Here is a 21,859-nt window from a genome sequence, read left to right on the forward strand (position 1 = left end):
GGGAACCCCAAGAATACTGGAGTGGGTAGCCTATCCCTTCTCCATCAGATCTTCCCAACCCAAGAATAGATCTCCATCAGATCTTCCCGACCCAAGAATAGAACTGGGGTCTCCTGCATTGCAGGCAGATTCTTTACCAACTGAGCTATGAGGGAAGACCCTATTGAAAATCAATTGACAATAAACTTAAAGGTTTATTTCTAGACTCTCAATTCTATTCCTTTGGTCAGTAGAAGGTATCTATCCTTGGGAATTCCCTGGTGGTCAGTGGTTACGAATCTGTACTTTAACTGCCAAGGGCATGTGTTCAATCCCTGATTGGGGAACTAAAATCCCAGAAGCCAGAAGTTACAGCAAAAAAAGGGAAAAAAAAGGTTACCTATTCTTACTGGGTGGTGGCTCAGTGGTAAAGAACCTGCCAGCCAAGCAGCAGACTTCAATCCCTGTGTTGGGAAGATCCCCTGGAGAAGGAAATGACAGCCCACTGCACTGCAGTATGCTTGCCTGGGAAATCCTATTGACTGAGGAGCCTGACGGGTTACAGTCCATGGGGTGGCAAGAGTTGAACACAATTTAGTGACTAAACACCACCATAAATGTAATTTTCTTAATTTCACTCCTGCTGTATAGAAATACAACTGTATATTTGTATATAAACCTTATGCCTTGCAAACTTGAAGTCATTAGCTCTTTGTGTGTGGATTCTTCAGGGTTTTCTGTGACATCAGTCATCTGAGAATACATTTTACTTCTTCCTTTCCCACTGGATGTCTTATTTCTTCCTGCCTAACTGGCCTGGCTAAACCCTTATTGAAAGATTGAAGGCAAAAGGAGAGGATGAAATAGTTAGATAGCATCACTGACTCAATGGACATGAACTTGAGCAAACTCGGGGAGAAAGAGAAGGACAGAGGAGAGGAGCCTAGCGTTCTGCAGATCATGGGGTCAGAGTCGGACACAGTAGCAACTGAACAACAACAATGAACAAAACCCTATGTGCAATGCTAAACAGAAGTGGCAACAGGAGGCATTTTTGATCTTAGGGGGAAGGGTTTTACTCTTTCATTATTAAGTCCATTAATTTTAGCCTTTCTTTCAGATTGAGGAAATTCCTTTTTGAGTTTATTAAAAGGATGTTAAAAGGAACTTTTAAAAAAGACTCTGGTAGGAAGCACTTAAATATAGGATTCAGATACCAAATATAATTGACAAATTTCTATCACCCGTACTTAAAAAAAAAAAACTAAAGGGGGAATTACCTCTCAAAAAGTTATTTAAAAGATATTCCTCTCATAGTAACAAAATTCTGGATTTCTAGCTGTATATCTAGTTTCCGTTTGTAAAAACCGCATGCACTGAAGTGCTATTATTGCAAGGGTGGCCAACCTCATCAACGGTAAAACCTCAACTTCAGAAGGGATCAACATTCACCAAAACTTAAAATTACATAGAACAGAAGTGACATTTTTATAACCAATGTTTTAATGTAATTTTAGGTCATTTATTTCACAAACACTTATGGAATGCTTACTATGCTTAATTCATTGTGCTAGAGCCTCCCAAAGACGTGGTGTTTATTATTATAATTCCTAATAACTTTTTCTAAATGCTTGCTTCAGGGACTATATCTGGAACTGAATATAGCCACAGTACTGTGGTATGACCACCCCTGCTCTACACTCTGGTCTCTTCAAGAGATGAACATAGCAGTCATTATCCTGGTAAGGCATGTAGATTAGTAATCACCATTCTGTTACCTGCAGAGAAATAGATTAACATCTTTTATTTAATACTGATAAACGAATAGCTTTTATAAAAATGGATGGCTTAGGTTTACAAAAAAGTGAAGATTTTATGCTAATGTCAGCCATTAAAAAAGACACACTGAAACCCAAACAAAATCAGAATTAACTTGTATAAATTAAAAAATAAGTTATAGATTAGTGAAACTGTGGGAAATGCTGTATGTTAAAGAAATAAATAAATCCACATGCAACTAATTACAAGTTTATAAATACTACTCTCAAAAAGTTATCTAAAAGTCCTATAACCTTATTTAAAAACACTGATACATTATCAAGATTCATAATCTATAACAAACTCTAATTTGATGTTATATCTAAGGAAATACTGAAAATAACCGAGGTATATTTGATGCATTAGAAACTACCATTTGAACAATATTTAATATTAAATATAGTTTAATTTTAAGGTCTTTCATTTCAGTCAAAAATTCATAAATGTAGATTAGTTTGGATTGTATGACAGAGGAGACAATAAAACTTGATCTCAAAGACATGCCAATACATTTCCTTGAAACAAAATCTCAGCAACCGAGAATTTTCATACTGTGCATGGGAATAACTAAAACCTTTATTAATATGGTTTCCAATAACAATGTGAAAATTGAAATTATCAATTCAAAGAGCAGTGAAATTTGAAATTTAAAAAAGTAGACTAGATATTAGGTAGGGGATAAAAGGTAAAGGAAGACGAAAATGTTTAATACTATTTAGCACTTCCCCTCTGTACATAATGTTGCATATATACAACTACTCCATTTTAATTTTATGACTTTTATGTAATAATGAAATCCCCTGAAGCAACCTAGGGTTTACAGATGGTGTTCAACTTGGGGCGAAAAAGTAGAAACACACTTGATTAACAATTTTCACCCACACATTTCAGACAAACATTTTTTTCTTTTTTTGCCAAGATTTTCATAGTAAATTCATAAATATAGGAAATACTCTCACTCCTTCAGTGTTAAAATAGAAAACCAAACAATGCCAACAGTGGCTTAATTACTGGCATACAAGAAAAACACAACACCAATGGGTTTTCATTATGCATTTTAAATAATATGTGCATTTGTTTCATTTTTACATTTACAAATTTTCTAGTCTGTTATAGACAACAGCACTCAATAGTTTTGAATCCATTGAGATGTTGCTTTCAATTTGAAATATTGTGTGTATACATGTATATAAAAAAATAACCCAATGTATGACTCATCTGACAGATGTTCAAGATCAATAACAGCTTATTTTTGAACATGCAGTTAGAAGAGAGGGAAGCAAGCCAACCTCTCCACGCTGTCTTGTTCCTGGCTTGTTTTTGCAGTGGTATCAACAGTGGTTTTTGGGGGGAACCCTGTGCCTTCAGCCTATCAGATACCAGCATCAACAAGAGGGACAGAGGAGATGGGAAAGGGAGGTGGGCAGGTGTTAAATGTCAATTTTAAAAGTGTGCATTTCCTATTCTTTCTAGTTATAGGATAAAAATAGATCAATGAGGAAAAAATTTATAATTAGAAAAAAACTGCAATCAAATCAAGACATAAGAGCCGAATTAAGTTCTTTTAATAGATTGCATATATAGATGTTTAGTCATACTCTTTGATCAACTCTTTAAGAGTAGAACTTTATATCCAATTTACATGCTTCAAATATCACCTTTCCTCTTTGTTACAGTAAGGTCTTGTACCCAAATATCCACTTGTACACTGAGAGCTTTAAGAAAAAAACAGGACACAGAGGGAGTTGCCATTTTTAGCAGCAATGAAATATCACTAACCCCTTTTAACATACCGAATTCAAGTCACTATCAGAGGTGAGTGCACCACAAAGTCACCAGGTACAAAATTGCTAATTCATTTTTAAATTAATAACTTGAAATTACCCCTGCCCCCCACCCCATTACATCCCATCTTTTTATAAACAGCAAACATTTTGCTATTTTATACATAGGCTAGCAGGCTTGTTTCAATATGAAAGTGCTAATTCATTTACAGATTTTTTTTTTAATCAGTTATGTAGTGCTACAATAAATGTCCAATAATCTACATAGGAACAATCTTTGATGAATGAAAATGATGAAGACTGAATAAGGCTATCGATTACCTTATCTTATTTACATATAAAGAATAGATACCCAATGGTGAAGGAGAGACAGAAATTGGACAAATACTCATAGGTGTAAAAATTACATCTACCTTTGAGCTTATACTGTAAATGAGACATTTTAAATAGTCCTGTAGCCCATGCCTATTTTTTTCCTCAGAAAAAGAAAAGCTGCCTTCATGACATCCCCTCCTGTTGCAGATTTCCACAGTGTCACTTGAACTTTCAGTCAAATCCTTACTTTCTTCAAAAAATAAAGAAAATACTCCCTATCCCGCCAAGTTACCTCCCTCCCCAGCCAAAATCCCTCTAGTTTCATTTTCAGTGCCAAGTTGCATGATCAAGTCCCACCTTCTGGGGTTTCTTTGTCCATCTATTGATCAATTAGTTTAGAGTAGATAACATGAACCAGTTCTGGAACCGCTACTAGGAGGAACACAAGCTCTTCACTACAATCACACTGCAGGAAGGAAAGTGGTAACTCAATTCATCCCTGGTGCCGGGCCTCCAAAATTGAAAGAACTTGGCACGACTGGAGCACTGAATTTGTATCCTCCATGTTTCTCAATCATTTTGGATTCTAGAAAAACAAAAAGTAAACATTTCATAGAGCATTCGATCAGCTTACTACTTTGGAGAACAGAAGGAACCAACAGACATTAACAACAGCTAAACCACCAATATTAGCCAGGAAGTTCCAAACTTTGGTCTCTGTTCTCCCTCCATATGTAAAGAAGAGAAGTGTGTAATATGTAGAGAAGATGAACTCTCTTGTACGCTGTAGACTTCTTAGCCAATTTTCACTTCCCATTGTTTAAAAAGAAAAATCTTTAAATACCCTATTTTGAGTCAAACAGTGAATCAATAGGATCCAATTCCAAAGGTAGTAACAGCTAATGAATTTACTGCAAGCAAATTCAAATATAAATACTTTAGAAAAGAGGTATAAATACTTCCTTTTTTATAAGGAGGACCCTTGCTGAAAATAAAACTAGTCTGACTCACAGTTATTAAGACCTACAAAACTGTTAGAATGTGTATTACCTAAAATATCCTATATTGAAAAGCATTTATATATTGTTAACCATGAAATGTCTACTGATGAAAATAAATGATGTATGTCTTTAATATACTTTTAGGAAACTGCAGTTTTCAGAATTTTCCACTATCAAACTAGCCCCATGAGATTTAGCAACCTTATTATAGTCTTCAACTACACTTAAAATCAAGAAATTGTGGCCAAAACCAAAACTCATCTCATTCCTACAGATTAAAGTGAATTTCTTATCACTTCCAACAACTGTAGCTTTTACATAATTTTAAATCACCAAATTTAAATTTTAAAGGTGTATCAAAGTTATTAATTGCATTAAAGAGGGTCAAGGAACATACCATGGGCTGCTCTTCTTTGATCGGCTAGAGTCGCTATATCTTGTAACTGTTTTCTTTGTTCTTCATTAAGACCGTGAGTCAGAGCCTGATACCACACAGGATTACGATTTTGTATAGCTATCAAAAGGAAAACAAGGTAAAAAAGGGCGGTAAGAGAGTCCTGGTAGTTCTCTACTATTCTGTTCCCTCTACTCTACCTCCATTACTGAAATTCTGATCTCATTTATATTTTCCCACTAGTTACCTACAGTACTTTAAATTGCTTGTGAGAAAAACATACAGGGGAAAAATTTATGGTTTAGCATTATGCCTCAAAAATCTAATCACACTCAAAATCCTCACCGTTAGTAAACAGAACCTAAATCAGTTGTTATCTAACAAGTAACAAAGTAGGGAAACTAGAAATAAAGTTAACTCAAACTCCTTAGAAGATTCAGAGTTAAAGCAACTTAAAAATGGACACATTCCCATATTCTGGATAATTCTCAAATTCCTACATTAAAAAAACCCAGAAACCTTAAAAAAAGAGATGAATGGTACAAAATAAATTTTTTTTCTGCATTTCTTATTCAAAAATCTTTCTTAAATATATGTAGTCTTTCCATAGAAAGGTACCCTGCAGTACTTAAAATGCTCACGTATTTTTATATTATAGTCGGACTTCCCTGGTGGCTCAGAGGTTAAAGCGTCTGCCTGGAATGCGGGAGACCTGCGTTCGATCCCTGGGTCGGGAAGATCCCCTGGAGAAGGAAATGGCAACCCACTCCAGTACTCTTGCCTGGAGAATCCCATGGAGGGAGGAGGCTGGTAGGCTACAGTCCATGGGGTCGCAAAGAGTCGGACACGACTGAGCGACTTCACTTCACTTCAAATAATGGTCAAATACAACCCATAAGAAGGAATAACAAAATTTCCCAGCATATCACAAGACCAGGTGTTAAAAATCTCACTGTTTAATGAAAACGCACACTAGATAAGCTGATATATAATGGTAACAAGTCTAACTATATACGTCTGTGTTTCAATTAGCTACAGAAAGGGGTGTGTGTGTATGGTGAGTGAGTGAGAGAAAATGTTCTCTATAAAGGCTTTCCACAAAATAAAAAATTTTTACAGAGTAATTCCCAAAAATGAAAACTCATTTCCTCATGATATTCTACTTCTACTTTATTGCCTTTACTGTGCATGAGCCTTCTATTATAAACCATCATTTAGGAATTAACATGTGTTTAAGTATACAAAATACAAAGTCAAGGACAAAAGCCAGTCAGTTCTTAGCACTTCAATCAATTTTAACAGCCTGCCACATAGCCCCAAAACAATTACTTGCATTTCCGCAACCTAGCATCAAAATTGCTTTGTCATGGGTTTGGAAGATTAATGCTTTGCTTATCAGAGAATTTATTCTACATCAAAATTCATAATGTATGGGAATGATAAAATAGGAAAGCAGTATAACTGGAAGGAAAGGAGGTTCAAATTTCTTAAGCTAGGTTAAAGAACACTGATGTTGTATTTTGTTGAAATCCAAGTAAATGATTATCAAAACCAAAAAGTGGCACCCAGCAGTCTATAGCCACACACTGTGAAGCAGGAGAAAAGAATAAAGATTCCCAAGACTATACATGTAAAAAAATGGTCAAATTCTCAGATAGGTAAGCACAGGTTTAGCCAGGGGGAGAAATACACACAAACACAAGAAACATAAGGGTAGATACTTCTGGGAAAACCTGGGAGGCTACAATGAAGTATATCATTTTCCTGTGATGTGCCTATTTCAAAATTATGATCTAAATAAAAGTAAAATAATAGGATGAGGAAAATACTCTGAATCTCTAAGGCAATAGGAGAAGTAACTTTGGTTACTTTGCCTAACAATCCTAAATCATATTCTAGTTTGGGTTTGATATACCCCAATCTCTTCTTTAGGGGGCAGACATAAAGAACAGTTTGATTCAGGAAAATGGGTCATTTGGAACTATCTGAATTATACAGAACAAGTAAACTTACTCTGAAATATAGCTTTAAATATCTGATACTCATCAACAGGGTTATCTTCATCATCAATGATTGTAGAATAGCCTTCCAGGGCAGTTTCTTCAGCATCATCTTCTTCCCAATCTTCCTCATCTCCATCTTCACCTGCTTGCTTAGCCAGAATCTCCAAATATTCTTGTCCATCTTCATCAATATCATCTTCATCACTGCCCAGTTCCTCTGCCAAGTCATAAAAAGGTGTTCTTGTTAACACTGAAATATTCTGTTACTCATCGTAACTCCCTGACAACGATCATTGTTGGAAAATCACAACTGAATAAATTTAAGGGAGAGTTCCAAGAATTGGTGTTTAAATACACATTCAGCAATAAATAGAAAAAAATTCTCACAGCAATCTAAGAAAAGTAACCACAATTGTTAATAATCTAGATTCCAGTATTCTAATATTATATACAGATTCTAAAGTTTGGAAAATGGACTGAATGAGAGCCAGCACTTGGCGTGCTCTGAACCTTATGGTATTTACCAAACCAAATAAATACCAATAGTAAAGCAACAGTTTGTTATTTCCACAGGAATACCTTTTACGAGATTTTTTTTTAAAGGCTGGCTAAGATAATATATGATAAAAGACAAAAATGGCAATTATCATATTTTGGAACCATTACAATAACTTATCTATTTTTACTCTTGTGGTCTATAGTGTCTCACAGGTGAAATGTATCAGATGCTCACAAACACTAAAAATCCCAAACCAAAATCATTTTTGCCTGCTGCTGATGCTGCTAAGTCGCTTCAGTCGTGTCCGACTCTGTGCGACCCCATAGACGGCAGCCCACCAGGCTCCCCCGTCCCTGGGATTCTCCAGGCAAGAATACTGGAGTGGGTTGCCATTTCCTTCTCCAATGCATGAAAGTGAAAAGTGGAAGTGAAGTCGCTCAGTCGTGTCTGACTCTTCACGACCCCATGGACTGTAGCCTTCCAGGCTCCTCCGTCCATGGGATTTTCCAGGCAAGAGTAGTGGAGTGGGGTGCCATTTTTGCCTAGAACTGCTTTATGTAATGGAGATACAGCTGAAAGTTCTGCCCTCATGGACCTTACACTCTAGTGAGAATCTAGTGAGAGTCTATGAATTAATGAACGTGTAAATATTTGGCTATGATCCTACATTTCATTAGAAGAAGGGCTAAAGGAATAAGTCCAGTGATATTTCTAACTAGGTAGTAAGACTGGCTTCCTACATTGCAAATCCCTTACCCGTTTCATCATCATCTTCAGCTTCATCGTCATCATCACTGTCATTCTCGTGTTCTGCATGGCAGGCATAAGCTCTTTTTAATCCATTAAATAAAAGAATAAAAGCTGGCAAAATCTGTCCAGAAACCTGATTTAAAACTTGTGGTATTTGTTCCATATCAATAAGAGCACATAGGCCCAGAACACACATCTTTCTGTCGTGAAGCCTGAAAAAAATCAAATAAATATTTTCTTTAAAAAAATTTTGCAGTTCCTCACAAAGTTATATAAACAAAGATCCAGTACATGTCACTTACCCCAAGAAACAATCAACATCGTTAAGCCATTGTGTAATAAAATGATTTGTAACTGGTTCAACATTATTAGGGAAGCGAAGATTTTCTAAGGTATTGAGAAGTAGGTGTGGATTGTAATACAAAGCTGCAATGGCAACTTGCAGGCACATTGTTCGAAGTTCACTTGTCTTCACCTCTCTTGTCAGCCTCTCTAAAGCTGCTTCCACAAATAAGGGAATACACTATAGAGAAAGACAGAAAAACATTTCAAAACTGTCAGTAACAGGCATTAACTATCCTATCCCATATTAATTTTCTGGTTTCCTCAACTAAACCCTTTTCCATTAAATGATCCAATAATTTTTATTGCTGAAGCATTTCAGTGGGAAATCCAATTTAAGAGAAAAATCAGTCTTCATTGAGATATGAGAGCCCCACCACAACAGGAATCATGGATTCAAAATATTCCTGCTGACTAATCTTACTGTGGTAATCATTTTGTTTATTTCCATACATATTAAATATATGATCACTATTAAATATTGATTAAATTTTAAACAAATTTAACATGTCATCTTGGTGTCATAATAATACAACATACAATCTATATATATGTATAACAAATGCCCAAAACCAAACAGCAGCGGGAAAGAGCCCCTCTCTGAACCCTGCGAGCTGAGCCATCCACGGCCTCACCGACCTGGTCAATGCCTCGGCCTTTGCACTGCAGGATGATCACCTCCAGCAGTTTTGCTGCATGACACTCGGCATCTTCTCCTGCGACTCCTGTGAGAACCTGATCAACACAGAACACGAACTGCAAGGAGGCGCCTCTAAACCTTTGCATCAGTCTGTAACTGCTTAAGTGTTCAACAGAGTCTAATAAATATGAGTGACTGCACAGACTACAGTCTAAAGAACTGTAAGGATTTGGAGTTGTCTGTCTATAGCACTGGTCTAAATAATCAAAGGACCTCCCCTGTTGTGCCATTCTGGACTGTAACAAGTTGACAACCACTGTGTCTTAAAAAAAAAAATACTGGCAATGGATTGTGAGATGAGCAGGATGAAAAGGTAGTCTGCCGATGGCAGCTGTCCCCAGAAAAGAAATAAAAGCATGTAATTCACATGCTCATTAGCACTAGAGGAATCAAAGGGTTAAGGATAAGTGTTTTAAAATAGGAGTGTAGATGGCATAGCTATCTCTGTTCCTAGAACATCAACATTAACAATTAGCAATAAATAATAACATAACTAGATGACTATTCTGTGACTAAGCGTTCAGAAAGAATGAGGATGACAAACACATCTAAAAACTTCATGGAGGAAAATCATTTTTTAATGTCTGATTTTAAACAATAGACTGAGAGCTCTCAACAAATAATGTAAGGAACTCATGTTACCAATTACACTGACTCTGATATCAAAGGGCCCCAATCAATCATTTTATCTCCTACTTCTTAAGAGGAAAAAAAAAAAAGGCAACATTCACCATATATATGTATGATTTTCCAAACATGGCCTAGTACTTTTGACTCTTTAAAAATGAACCTTCAGATTTTACAATCTTGCTATTTACTGATACTGTACGGCTACTATAAACCCACAGCCTCCCAGGAGTTCCTTTCTTTTTATTTTCCTTATTGAAGTAGTTGATTTACAATGTTGTATTCGTTTCTGGTGTGGAGCAAAGCTGATTCACTTACACATACATATGGTTTAGTCGCTAAGTTGTGTCCAACTCTTTATGACCCCATGAACTGTAGCCTGTCAGGCTCCTCTGTCCATGAGATTTTCCAGCAAGAATACTGGAGTAGGTTGCCATTTCCTTCTCCAGGAGACCTTCCCCACCCAGGGATCGAACCTGGGTTTCCGGCACTGAAGGCAGATTCTTTACCAACTGAGCCACCAGCGAAGGCATACATACATATACATGTTCTTTTTCATACTATTTTCCATTATGGTTTATTATTTATTTGAACATCAGTAGGAGCTTGTTGTTTATTAATTTTATATATAGTAGTTCGTATCTGTTAATCCCAATCTCATAATTTATACCCTCCCTCCCCTTTTGGTAACCATTAGTTTGTTTTCTATATCTGAGTCTGAGAATGTTCTTTATAAAACATCGTTAATCATTTCTGGTCTTTTCTTCTTTTGATTCAAAACTTTGCAGGGAATAAGCTAAGATAAGGTCCAGACACTAAAATCAAGAAACGTAGCTCTAATTAAATACCAGAAGGTAGACATAAATACTTGTCAAGTCATCAATTAGAGATCTAGGAATCAAAGCCATTTTGTTGATAACTTTTAAATAACCCTTATTAAGTCAAACTCATATGATATTATATTTACCATGATGTAGTATCATGTCTCTTTACAATTTTGTACTTTTTATAGCACAAGCCTCACATGTTCTTGTATTAGGATGACCTACCTTTTTGCACATACTGTATATCATTTCAAGGTACTTGGTATCAGATAGAAGTGTGTCTGTATCAACTGTTACGTAATTATGAAGCAGAGGCATCATATCTGTATTAATAAAAAAAGTGTAAGTTAAATATCTTTACTAACATAAATGCTGTGTTTCTGAAAAATCTGAGAAAGAAGCAAGTCTGAATGTTTTGTCCCTAACATTCACTTTTAATTATTCATTTGTAATTAAATGTAAAAATGAGCCTATTATTAAAGTATATTCCTTCATATTTAGTAAACATAAAGATTGTGTTAAAGATTATACAAAGAAGACTGACAGGAAACAGAAACTTAAGAATATGTGTTTTAGGGAAAAAAATCTCAAGTGATAACTAAATCAAAATGTATAATGGAAATCAATGCTAGGGTCATCTGGGAGCATTAATTACTACTGATAACTTATGCAAACAAGGAAGCACTTAAGAATATGCAAAACTTTGTGTTCAAGTGATATACTAAAACTGAATACAAACAAGGGGAACCCTAAGTATTTCTATGATGATCTGACCTACCTGTAAAGTAATCAAAACCATCTTGCTGAAAAACCTCAAATACCAGAGGTAGTAACTGCCACATCTGTGGAGACACTTGTTGACATGTCAAACTGTGTGCTAAAGAGAAGATCTCTTCATAGAATTCTAAAAGAGAATACCAAGTCATTAGGACAATGCTTGCTCATATGAAATAGTAGGATATTCTTAGAACAATCAGAGGTACCTACCTAAGACATGCTGCTGTAAAACAGTTCCAATGACCTGCAAGCAGATTCCTTCAAGCTGCTGGGTTATCTAAAAGAGAAGAAAAAAATCATATGGAATTGCAGCACACTGAGTGAATTATTAAATAATATATAATAATTCAATGCATTTAAATGTAAAGTCAATATTGTCAACAAATTATTTTAAGCCTTTGTTTCAAAATGGAATGTTTCAAAATTGTGACTCAATCTGGGGATGAAACTTAATACAATACTATTACAATCAGACAAAGAAGAAATAACAAGCACAGTTCACTATAAAGAAAAAAAATTTTCCTAGAAAAATGGAGCCACATCCACATCATTCTGCAGAGACTAAAATCTTGTGTGTAATTCAGCCAGATGTAAGTGAAGTTAACAGAGATACAAATCAATAGCTTACTGAAAAATTATTTAAAAGAAGGCGTTAATCCTACCACTCCCAGTAATTTTTAAGTCAGCTCCATTTATCTAACAGTGAGCGGGGCACCCAAGTCATACAAGATAGATAGAACATACAAATTCCCCTTTAATTATCAGTATGATCCTCAACTAGATCCCAAATTCCTAAAAGTCATCATAATGTTAAAAAGTACAGGAAGCAGGACATCCATTTGGAATACATACAGTGTACACCTAAAAATGGTTAAGGTGGTATATGTTATATGGATTATACCCTAACTAAAAAATTTTTTTATTAAAAAGGAAAACCAGCAAGAGTACGTTTTCCTAGGAATCACTATACTTTTAGATCTGAGAAAGGTAATCCCAAACACAGAGCTTTGAGGCAAAGATACAAATACCTCCCTCCTATTCCTTCTAAAATATTTATAAAGTACTATGAAAAGGGTACTACTAGTTAAAAGATAGCAAAAATCAAGGTATGTGAGAAGATGACTAAAGATTATATGTCAGAGGCCCCCCAAAAGCACAGAACAGCTGATGAAGAACGGCTTGAAATTCCCTACAACTTTTATAGCACTGGATTATTTTCTTACTTCTTTATGATCTTCAACTACACTAAGAAGCGTGTCGATGGTATTCAGGATTCCCATAGCAGTAACTGCTTTATCATCACTTCCTTCTTCATCTGGCCCAGTCTGGATTACTTGATTAAAAGTCATTGCCTACATTGAAGAAAATATAATTAAGCTTTGCCCTTAAAGCAGTATACACATATTTTTGTCTAAAACATAGTTTTTAAAATGTTCTCACTGAGACAGCACAACTGACTGGCATTTCCAAATCAATTAATATTATATAGTCAATGGTACTGCTCTACCACTTACTGGGCCACTTCAAACAGACTACTCGACCTCTTTTTCCTGACATCTTCATAGAGATACTGTGAGGATTAAATGAGGCAAGGCATAGAAAATGCTTAATATTATGAACATTAGTATTATTGGCTGACATTTGGGGCTTCCACGTGGCGCTACTAGTAAAGAACCCGCCTGCAAATGTAGGAGAACTAAGAGATGAGGGTTTGATTCCTAGTTGGCAAGATCCCCTGGAGAAGGAAATGGCAATCCACTCCAGTATTTTTGCCTGGAGAATTCCATGGACAGAGGAGCCTGGTGGGCTACAGTCTGGAGTCACAAAGAGTCAGACACAACTAAAGTGACTTAGCACAGCTCAACATTTGACAATGTTCAAATACTAATCATCAAATATTAGTCACCAAAGTTTTTGTTGCCACAGAATTCAATCATTTTGAAGATATTCTGAGCAAAGTTATTAATTATGAGGTGTCACAGCTAATAATCAGCTTATTATAAATGCAATATATTATTTTAATGAACACTACTGCATTTATTTGGGCTTTCCAAGAGGCTCAGTGGTAAAGAATGTACCTTCCAATCAATGCAAGAGATGTGGGTTCAATCCCTGGGCCGGGAAGAACCCCTGGAGAAAGAAATGGCAACCCACTCCAGTATTCTTGCCTAGGAAATCCCATGGACAGAGGAGCCTGGTGGGCTACAGTACATGGGTCACAAAAGAATCAGACACAACTTGGTGACTGAACAACAACTATATTTACCAAATGTCTTTACCCAATTCAAAATCAGCTGTTAAGAACATTCACAGCAAATAATAAGACTCAGATTCTTCAAATCTCAATATTTAGCAAGACTATAAACTATACCAAATATATCACTGTATAGGGAATATGAATGGATAGCTGCTGGGTACATGTCCATATTTTCTATTACCGTTAAATAATTAACATTGTTAATTCTCAGAAGTTCAGGGCTATGTACTGTACACAAAGTTCAAATATAAAAAAACTATTCTAACAAATTTCACTTTAAAAATCTACTTATAACTAGTATTCCTATTCTAAGTTGGTATAAAGCATTCTAGGAAATCACACAAACAAACAAGTCACGATGCAATGTAAGTACATGTTGACAACTATGCGCTGCAGCGGCACACAGCCCCACCCCTTCTAACTTGGGCAAGTTAATTAACCTTTTCATAACTCACATTTTCTTTCGGTATAGGAATATTCCTCACATAGGACTGTATGAGAATCAAATGAGTTAAAATATGTATCAAGGACTTAGAATGGTGCCTGATATACAGTAAGCTCTGTGATAACACCTGCTGTAATCTAAGTAATGCAAACATTACTGATCAAATAACATACCAAATGCTGTGTCATTTCTACTGCAATAGGAGTAACTTCTTCACTATACTCGCAGATCATTTTCTGAATTACATTGGTAAGATCATCATTTTCTGTTTCTCTTATAATATGAAGAAGAGCCTGCATGACGGGTCTGATGAATGGTGTGATATATTCTTTAGCTGTAGGAGAAAGAGAAAAAAACTAGTGGTGCTAACAGCTAAAACTCCTTAAAACCTGAATCAATGTATACCGAAGAGTAAACAAGAAATACCTTTAAATAAAAAAGAAGACAATATGTCAAGTTTCTAGGACTATGTCTTATATATACAAATCTTTTACCTTTCTCTTGATTGCTGATCAGCACTTGAAGAGCAATGGCAGCTTCCACTTTAACAGGCATTTCCCTATCATCTATCAGACATCTTCGGGTCAGTTCTAGGGCCGTTTGCAAGTTCTGGTCACTTTTGAACTTCACTTCACAAAAGTAGTGAAGGACCCAACAAGCCTTTAAAAAAAAAAAATGCAGTGAGTTACTATAGGTGTCTTACATTAAATTCTACCATGTGACAATATTTCTAGTGCCAAAGTTCTTGTGTGGGAATTTGGAGGCTGGCCAGTGGTAGATGAAGTCAAAAGAGACCACACTAGACCAGTACTATGATCCCAACTTATTCTCTGGCTGCATGATGTTTGTGTGGATAGCATGATCTGAATGCAAAACACAGACAGATGCTGCTATCAGACACAGATGAAAACTATGCACACATTATGAGCAGCCATTTAAACAAACACAAAAGTCTAGGGTAAAACAGGGTTTTAAAGTGAACATCTAAAAGCTTCCATATAAAAGTCCACAGAAGCGGTTATTCATTGTAAGACATAAGTGTACAAAACAATACAGCTGTAAACATACATACCCTGGCTCTCATGTAGCCTAGTTCACTGCTGAAGAGAGGGAATACATGGTTCTGCAACATGTATTCCATCTGATCTTTGTAGATCTTTTTCTGTAAAAATAAACAAATATAATCATCTCAAATATCAAACAGATACACAAATCCTTAAAATGACTAATGATGTCAAAACATATTTATTCTGGAATTTTGAACCCCAAGATCCATATCCAATTTTCTAATTCTCAAACATTAACCTCAAAATCACTATACATTTTTTAATCCTTTTACATCATTTGTTTACAAAGCAATTATGTCGAACATTAACACCAGTGATGTTTAAGTAATAGAAGAATGGTTAATTTTATTTCTTATCTTACAAAACATTTTTCTCTTATAAATTATTATAATGAAAGAACCTCTCTGGAAAGGTTCTACATGAACAATACAGCATAGATTGAGAAATATTCTGTTCTCAAGGTAATAATGGGAAGGGATATATTCAGGTTTACAAATTTCCAGCAAAACCAATTTTCTGAGAAGAAAAAACACTACAATTTAATACAATATGAAAAGAAAATAATTCATGCAAGAAGAATTACCTTCAGCACAAGCAATAACAAAGAAATACAGAAGACACTTTCAAAATCATAAGAAACTGTACCTTAAAGGACACCATCAAGAATGTGATAAGATAAAAGATAATCCATAGAATGGCAGAAAATACTTGCAAATCACATACAGCTGATCTTTGAATAATGAGGCGGTTGGCACACCAACCCTCTGTGCAGTTGAAAATCTGCCACTTAATTTGCAATTAGCCCTGCGTATCTGTGATTCTGCATCTGTGGATTCAAACAACTCCATTTGTGGATTCAACCAACTGTAGTATTTACTACTTAAAAAAATCCACACGTTAAGTGGACCTGAAAGAAGTTCAAACCTGTGTTGTTCAGAGGTCAACTGTATTTGAAAGCTTTCTAAAAGCATAGCATTTAGAATATACGGGGAATTCCCTGGTGGTTCAGAGATTAGGACTCTACACTTTTACTACCAAGGGTCCAGGTTTGATCCCTAGTTGGGAACTAAGATCCCACAAGCCACCCAGTGTGGCCAAAAAAATTAGATTAAAAAATATATATATATCAGAACTCTAACAAATCACAGTAAAAAGATAAATACCTCCATTTAAAATGGACAAAAGATTTGAACAGAAATTTCTCCAAGGAAGACTGGACAATAAGCATAAAAAAAGATTCTCAGTATAATTAGTCGTGAGGGAAATGTAAATTAAAACCACAGTAAAATTACCATTTGATACCAACTGGAATGGCTGTAACTTTAAAAGACAGACAATAGCCAAGTGTTGATAAAGACAAAGACACTGGAACCATCACACACTGCTAATTAATACATAAAAAATGGTACAGCCACTTTGGAAAACAGTCCAGCAGCCTCTCAACATTTGATCAGCAATTCAAGTCACAGGTATGTATTCCATTTATATGAAATGTCCAGAACAGAAAAATCCATTATCAGAGACATAAAGGAGATTACAACTAGGGCTAGGAGATTTGGGAGAAAATGGGGAGTGACTTCTAAAAGTTTCTTTGGGGGATGATGAAAACTCTTTGAAATCAGAGCTGACGGTGGCACAACTCTTTATAAGAAAAACAACCGAACTGTATACTTTAAATGGACAAACCATATGGTATATGAAAATTGCTCAGTCGTGTCCGACTCTTTGCAACCCCATGGTCTGTCCGTGGAATTCTCCAGGCAAGAATATTGGATTGGGTTGCCATTCCCTTCTCCAGGGTATCTTCCCAACCCAGGGATCAAACCCAGGTCTCTTGCACTGCAGGCAGATTCTTTACCATCTGAGCTACAGGGTATTCCCTGGTATATGAACTGTACCTCAATTCAGCCACTATTAAACAAACTAATTGCATGCACGTGTGCGTGCACACACACACACACACAAATACCTTCAGAAGTATTTCGGCTAAAGAACCAATCATATGCAGGGCTCCATCTTTTTTTCGAGGATCAGCATTTGGTTCTGTGAGAATCTGGTAGCAAAATCCCATAGTCTTTTGTAGTACCTAGATTAACAGAGAAAAGTACTGCTTTACTGGATATCCAAAAATCCTTCTAAAATACTGATGACAAGAGGATCTTAAGTAACCATTAAGAACTAAAAGTTTGAGATTAGAAGATGCAAACTATTATAAACAGAATAAACAACAAGGTCCTGCTGTATAGCAGGGTGAAATATATTCAATATCCTGTGATAAACTATATATGTAACTGAATCACTATGCTGAATAGCAGAAATTACTACTGTAAATGAAGTATACTTCAATAAAATAAACAAAAAAACACCCTAAGTGTATATCTGAACATATTTTAAATATCAAAGCAAAAGTTATCCACATACTAAATAACCCACCTCTTTCCTCTTACTACAGGCTGTAAACAAGAGCGTTTGGGCAGCAGTGGTTGGAGAGATGAAATCCTCAAATACATCTGGAGAAAAAATTTAAAATTAACACAGAATACAGAAAAATAGTAATTTCAAATTTTTCATCAAACATTTTCATATAATTTACAAATGATGCTCAGTGATAACAAAAAAGGACCTTAAATTTTTGCTAAATCTTCACAGAAGGCAAGCATGAAAACAAATCCAGATCTCCACAGAATTCTGCAAAAGCCTAATGCCTTGTCTTTCCTGTACAAATTTAATCTTAATCCATTAACTTCTCCCAATGATTATTTTCTATCATATGAAACCCCACCACTGTGAGAATTTTCACAATGGGGTCACAAAAATACAAACTACCGAAAGTATATAAGATTTTGGTAGGAAGAAAAACTCAACATTAGCCAAATTACAATCTTTAGTTCCATGCAGAGACTCTGTAGGACTCCAGCTTCCCGTATGCATCTTCTCAATTTCCATACACATGATGACTGACATGGGATCCAAAAGCACAGTTCAGATACTTAGTGTTAAGGTGTACCCTTGAATTTCTAACAATTTTGGCAGGTACCAGAGGTATATCCAACAGTCATAACCTACTAACACTATTGTATCTACATCTGCTAAAAATGAGGATTATCATTATCAAATGACCAAACTAATGAAAAACTTCCCAAATGACTTAATAATGGATAAATTATATTAAAATAAAGGAAAAATTTTCAGTTCCAAAGGTGAAGCCTTAATATTCAAGGTTTATCATATAGAACCTTAACTACTGACATATTTTGTTTCTAAAAAAGTAAAATGTCCTCACCAAACTTCATGCGTATATATTCATAAGGGTCTTCTTGCCAAAGTTCCTCATCAGCATCTGTATAGCACATCAATGGAAAAATAACATCTTGGATAATGCCCTGCAATTTAAAAGTTAAGAACGTAACCTTAATTCAGTTTTCAAATTTCTAATAATTGCTAAAATAAAAATAACTCTACAGCATGTGTTTTAAAGCTTAATATCAAACTTCAGTAAAATATAAATAAATGCATTAAAATGCATTCTCAGATCAACCACCAACGTACATATTCTTACTCTCTGTGCAACAAGGGTAAGGCACATGTCATAAAATAAGACATGTATAAATAGATAGCAATTAAGTATTCTTAGAAAACACAAAGTGAAATTTTAGTCCATCAAACCCTACAGTTAAAAACAAAGCAAATACACTACTGGAAACAATACATAAGCCGATTAGCTTCAAAAGTAATTTGGTGAAATAGTCCTTTGTCTATTCCAGATTACATGTTAACTAGTCATGTTAAACTAATCATGATCTAACAGTAAGAACTTAAAGGCAAATTTTTAGTTAATAGTTTCAGATTAAACAAATAATCTGAATATTCACAAAATACCTTTTATAAAGTTTTTCGCGGTGTTACTTTATTTTTCTAATATAAAACTATCAGAACTAGACCAAGTAACACACATTAAACAATGGATTTTTTCAACCTTTTTGGTAATTAATGTTATTTCCATTATATTTTCTAGAAAAATAGTTCAGATAGAAAATTGTTACTTGTATATGAGGCTTCAGATTCTTCCAGGTGAGAGCATGGGAAACTCCTTGATTAATATAATTTAACGTCTGTTGTAAAACTCGGGGAGCCATATATTGCTTCTCCTTGTACTGATATAACACCTTCAATAAAACCTTTGAAAAAAAATTTGATCAAAACCCAAAGCTTAAATAGAGTTTAACCATTTACAAGCTAGCAAAAACATCTGACACTACCCAGATCACCATCATAAAATAACCACCAGATTCTATTAGAAAGGAAGTAATTTTTATTTATTTATTTATTATTTATTTTTTTTTAGGAAGTAATTTTTAAAATTATGTATTGGAGAACTATATTTATTCCCAAAGTAAAATAAACAGATTGAGGTAACACTGTATGTCAAAGGATGAGTTTCTGATTAAATACAAGAAGAAAAAATCATGCTATTTATGAACACACCACTGAGACAGCACTATATTGTTAAAATCAACTTTTAGGAAAATCTTACCCAAACCATTTAAGCAATTAATGACTGCTAAGAGTTCTAATTCGTCTTTGATATTTGAGAATAGCAGTTGTTAAAATATGTTCCACAGACCTCAGAGGGTCTGACGGGTCAAAACTATTTTCATAATAATGCTCAGACATTATTTGCCATTTTTAACGTGTTGACACTTGCATCAATGATACAAAAAGTGGTGGTGGTAAAACTTCAGGTGCCCAACGTGAGTCAGCAGAGTGGCACTAAAGTGCACCAGCAGTCATCATATTCTTTACAGCCACATAATCACAGAACAAACTTTCCTTAGGAATGTCCTTCATGAACCAGTAACGAATACATGCAGCACTTCTGCTACGTAGCAAAGTACAACGCTTGGAAGAAAAGCGGAAACAGCTTTTTTGGGGGGGGCCTTGTTTATCTCACAAGGCCTCAAAAAAAATGAGGCAACACTTGCCTATCCCTCCCCAGGCAAACCTTCAGTAAAAGGCGAAAGATTCATTTCGAAGAGAAACAAGAGTCAGAATTGAAAAAGTTTTTTCCAACAAATACCATAAGCTTGAAAGAAAAACTGATTGATAAAATTATGGTTATTTAGACTTGTGTATATGGCAGATTTTTTTTTTCCTCAAAAATGAACAAAATGAGCCTCTAACTGAAGTGAGAATATGTTATTGGAGTTAAAATCTGAGACTTCAAGCAAAACTAGAATTCTCAAAATCTTACACCCACCACTTAGTTCAACTTGACAGCTTTTAAATATTTAAAGATACTTCTGATAAGATCAGTGGTGATATGAATGAAAGAAAAATTTTAAAGTTATATAATAAATCAATTAACATTCAGAAAATTGCCACTGACCCACTAAGTCAATATTTTCCAAAGACCAAGGCAGGATTACAAAATCATACATGAATAAAAGACCCATTCAAAGTACAATACCAAACCAATGAATGTTAATATAATAGAATATGAGATGTTTATTGCTAGAGTTTCAAACTCTACATTGCAATTAACCTTTAAGAAAATACCACTGTCAAATGTTGGTATGATATAAAAAATTTCCACAATTATGTGAAAAGTATATTAAATCAGTCTTTCCTTTTCCAACTTATCTTTGAGACCAAATTATCTTTATTTACTTCCATTAGAACAAATTAAAACAATGAATAGAGAAGTAGATGTGGTATATGGCTACCTTTTAGTAAGGCAGACATTAAAGATATTAGTAAAAATATGCAATGATGCCATTTCCTCCTGCTAAAAATTTTTCATTTTGGAAAAGAGCTATTTTCAACAATAACAAAGAAAAAAACATCTATTCTATCAATATGTGGCAGGTTTGCTATTACTTTTAAATAAATTAATACTGTTAAATTTTGTCTCAGTTTTTAAAATGGTAAATATCATTACATATAATATAATCCATAACCCAGACTGTATCCCAGACCAAAACATTTGCTACAGTGTTCAAGATGTTAAAGACTGCTACATGCAATCTTTGGATGATAAAAAACTAGAAATAAGCAAGATAAATTAACAGCACCATGTTTTTACATGGAAAACTTATCCTAAACTTACTTGTTGGACACCAACAGCAAATGCCTTCAGAAATACTTCAGCAAATTCATTATACTCTTTGGAAACATTGCCAGGACTTCCATACCTAAAAGAACATTAAAATGCCCATCATGTCTTTATAATGTTTTATATCAGCACTTATTAAAATAGCACCAAATCATGAAGATTGGA

General features: G+C 34.9%; 1 protein-coding gene and 2 non-coding genes across 3 annotated transcripts in view; all 3 read right to left on the reverse strand.

Annotated features, from left to right (window-relative positions):
• Positions 1–1,753: 1,753 nt before the first annotated feature.
• IPO7 (importin 7) overlaps positions 1,754–21,859 on the reverse strand; it is a 44,589-nt gene continuing 24,483 nt past the window's right edge. The window contains exons 8-25 of the mRNA XM_040258408.1: positions 21,689–21,773; positions 19,626–19,760; positions 18,866–18,965; positions 18,016–18,092; positions 17,552–17,668; positions 15,588–15,677; positions 15,010–15,175; positions 14,689–14,849; positions 13,037–13,165; positions 12,024–12,090; positions 11,815–11,940; positions 11,262–11,359; positions 9,525–9,620; positions 8,846–9,066; positions 8,550–8,755; positions 7,305–7,511; positions 5,295–5,411; positions 1,754–4,482 (exon numbers count right to left, since the gene is read on the reverse strand). Of these exons, the coding sequence (XP_040114342.1) occupies positions 4,385–4,482; positions 5,295–5,411; positions 7,305–7,511; positions 8,550–8,755; positions 8,846–9,066; positions 9,525–9,620; positions 11,262–11,359; positions 11,815–11,940; positions 12,024–12,090; positions 13,037–13,165; positions 14,689–14,849; positions 15,010–15,175; positions 15,588–15,677; positions 17,552–17,668; positions 18,016–18,092; positions 18,866–18,965; positions 19,626–19,760; positions 21,689–21,773 (2,296 nt within the window). The 3' untranslated portion in view covers positions 1,754–4,384. The remainder of the gene's footprint in view (positions 4,483–5,294; positions 5,412–7,304; positions 7,512–8,549; positions 8,756–8,845; positions 9,067–9,524; positions 9,621–11,261; positions 11,360–11,814; positions 11,941–12,023; positions 12,091–13,036; positions 13,166–14,688; positions 14,850–15,009; positions 15,176–15,587; positions 15,678–17,551; positions 17,669–18,015; positions 18,093–18,865; positions 18,966–19,625; positions 19,761–21,688; positions 21,774–21,859) is intronic.
• Positions 15,259–15,443, reverse strand: LOC120877171. The gene has a single exon (XR_005724293.1). It is a non-coding gene; the product is annotated as a small nucleolar RNA SNORA23 (small nucleolar RNA).
• LOC120877146 lies at positions 20,518–20,630 on the reverse strand. Its single transcript, XR_005724272.1, has one exon. It is a non-coding gene; the product is annotated as a U5 spliceosomal RNA (small nuclear RNA).

Source organism: Oryx dammah, unplaced genomic scaffold, assembly GCF_014754425.2.
Source record: "Oryx dammah isolate SB20612 unplaced genomic scaffold, SCBI_Odam_1.1 HiC_scaffold_17, whole genome shotgun sequence".
In the NCBI taxonomy this organism is placed as follows: domain Eukaryota; kingdom Metazoa; phylum Chordata; class Mammalia; order Artiodactyla; family Bovidae; genus Oryx; species Oryx dammah.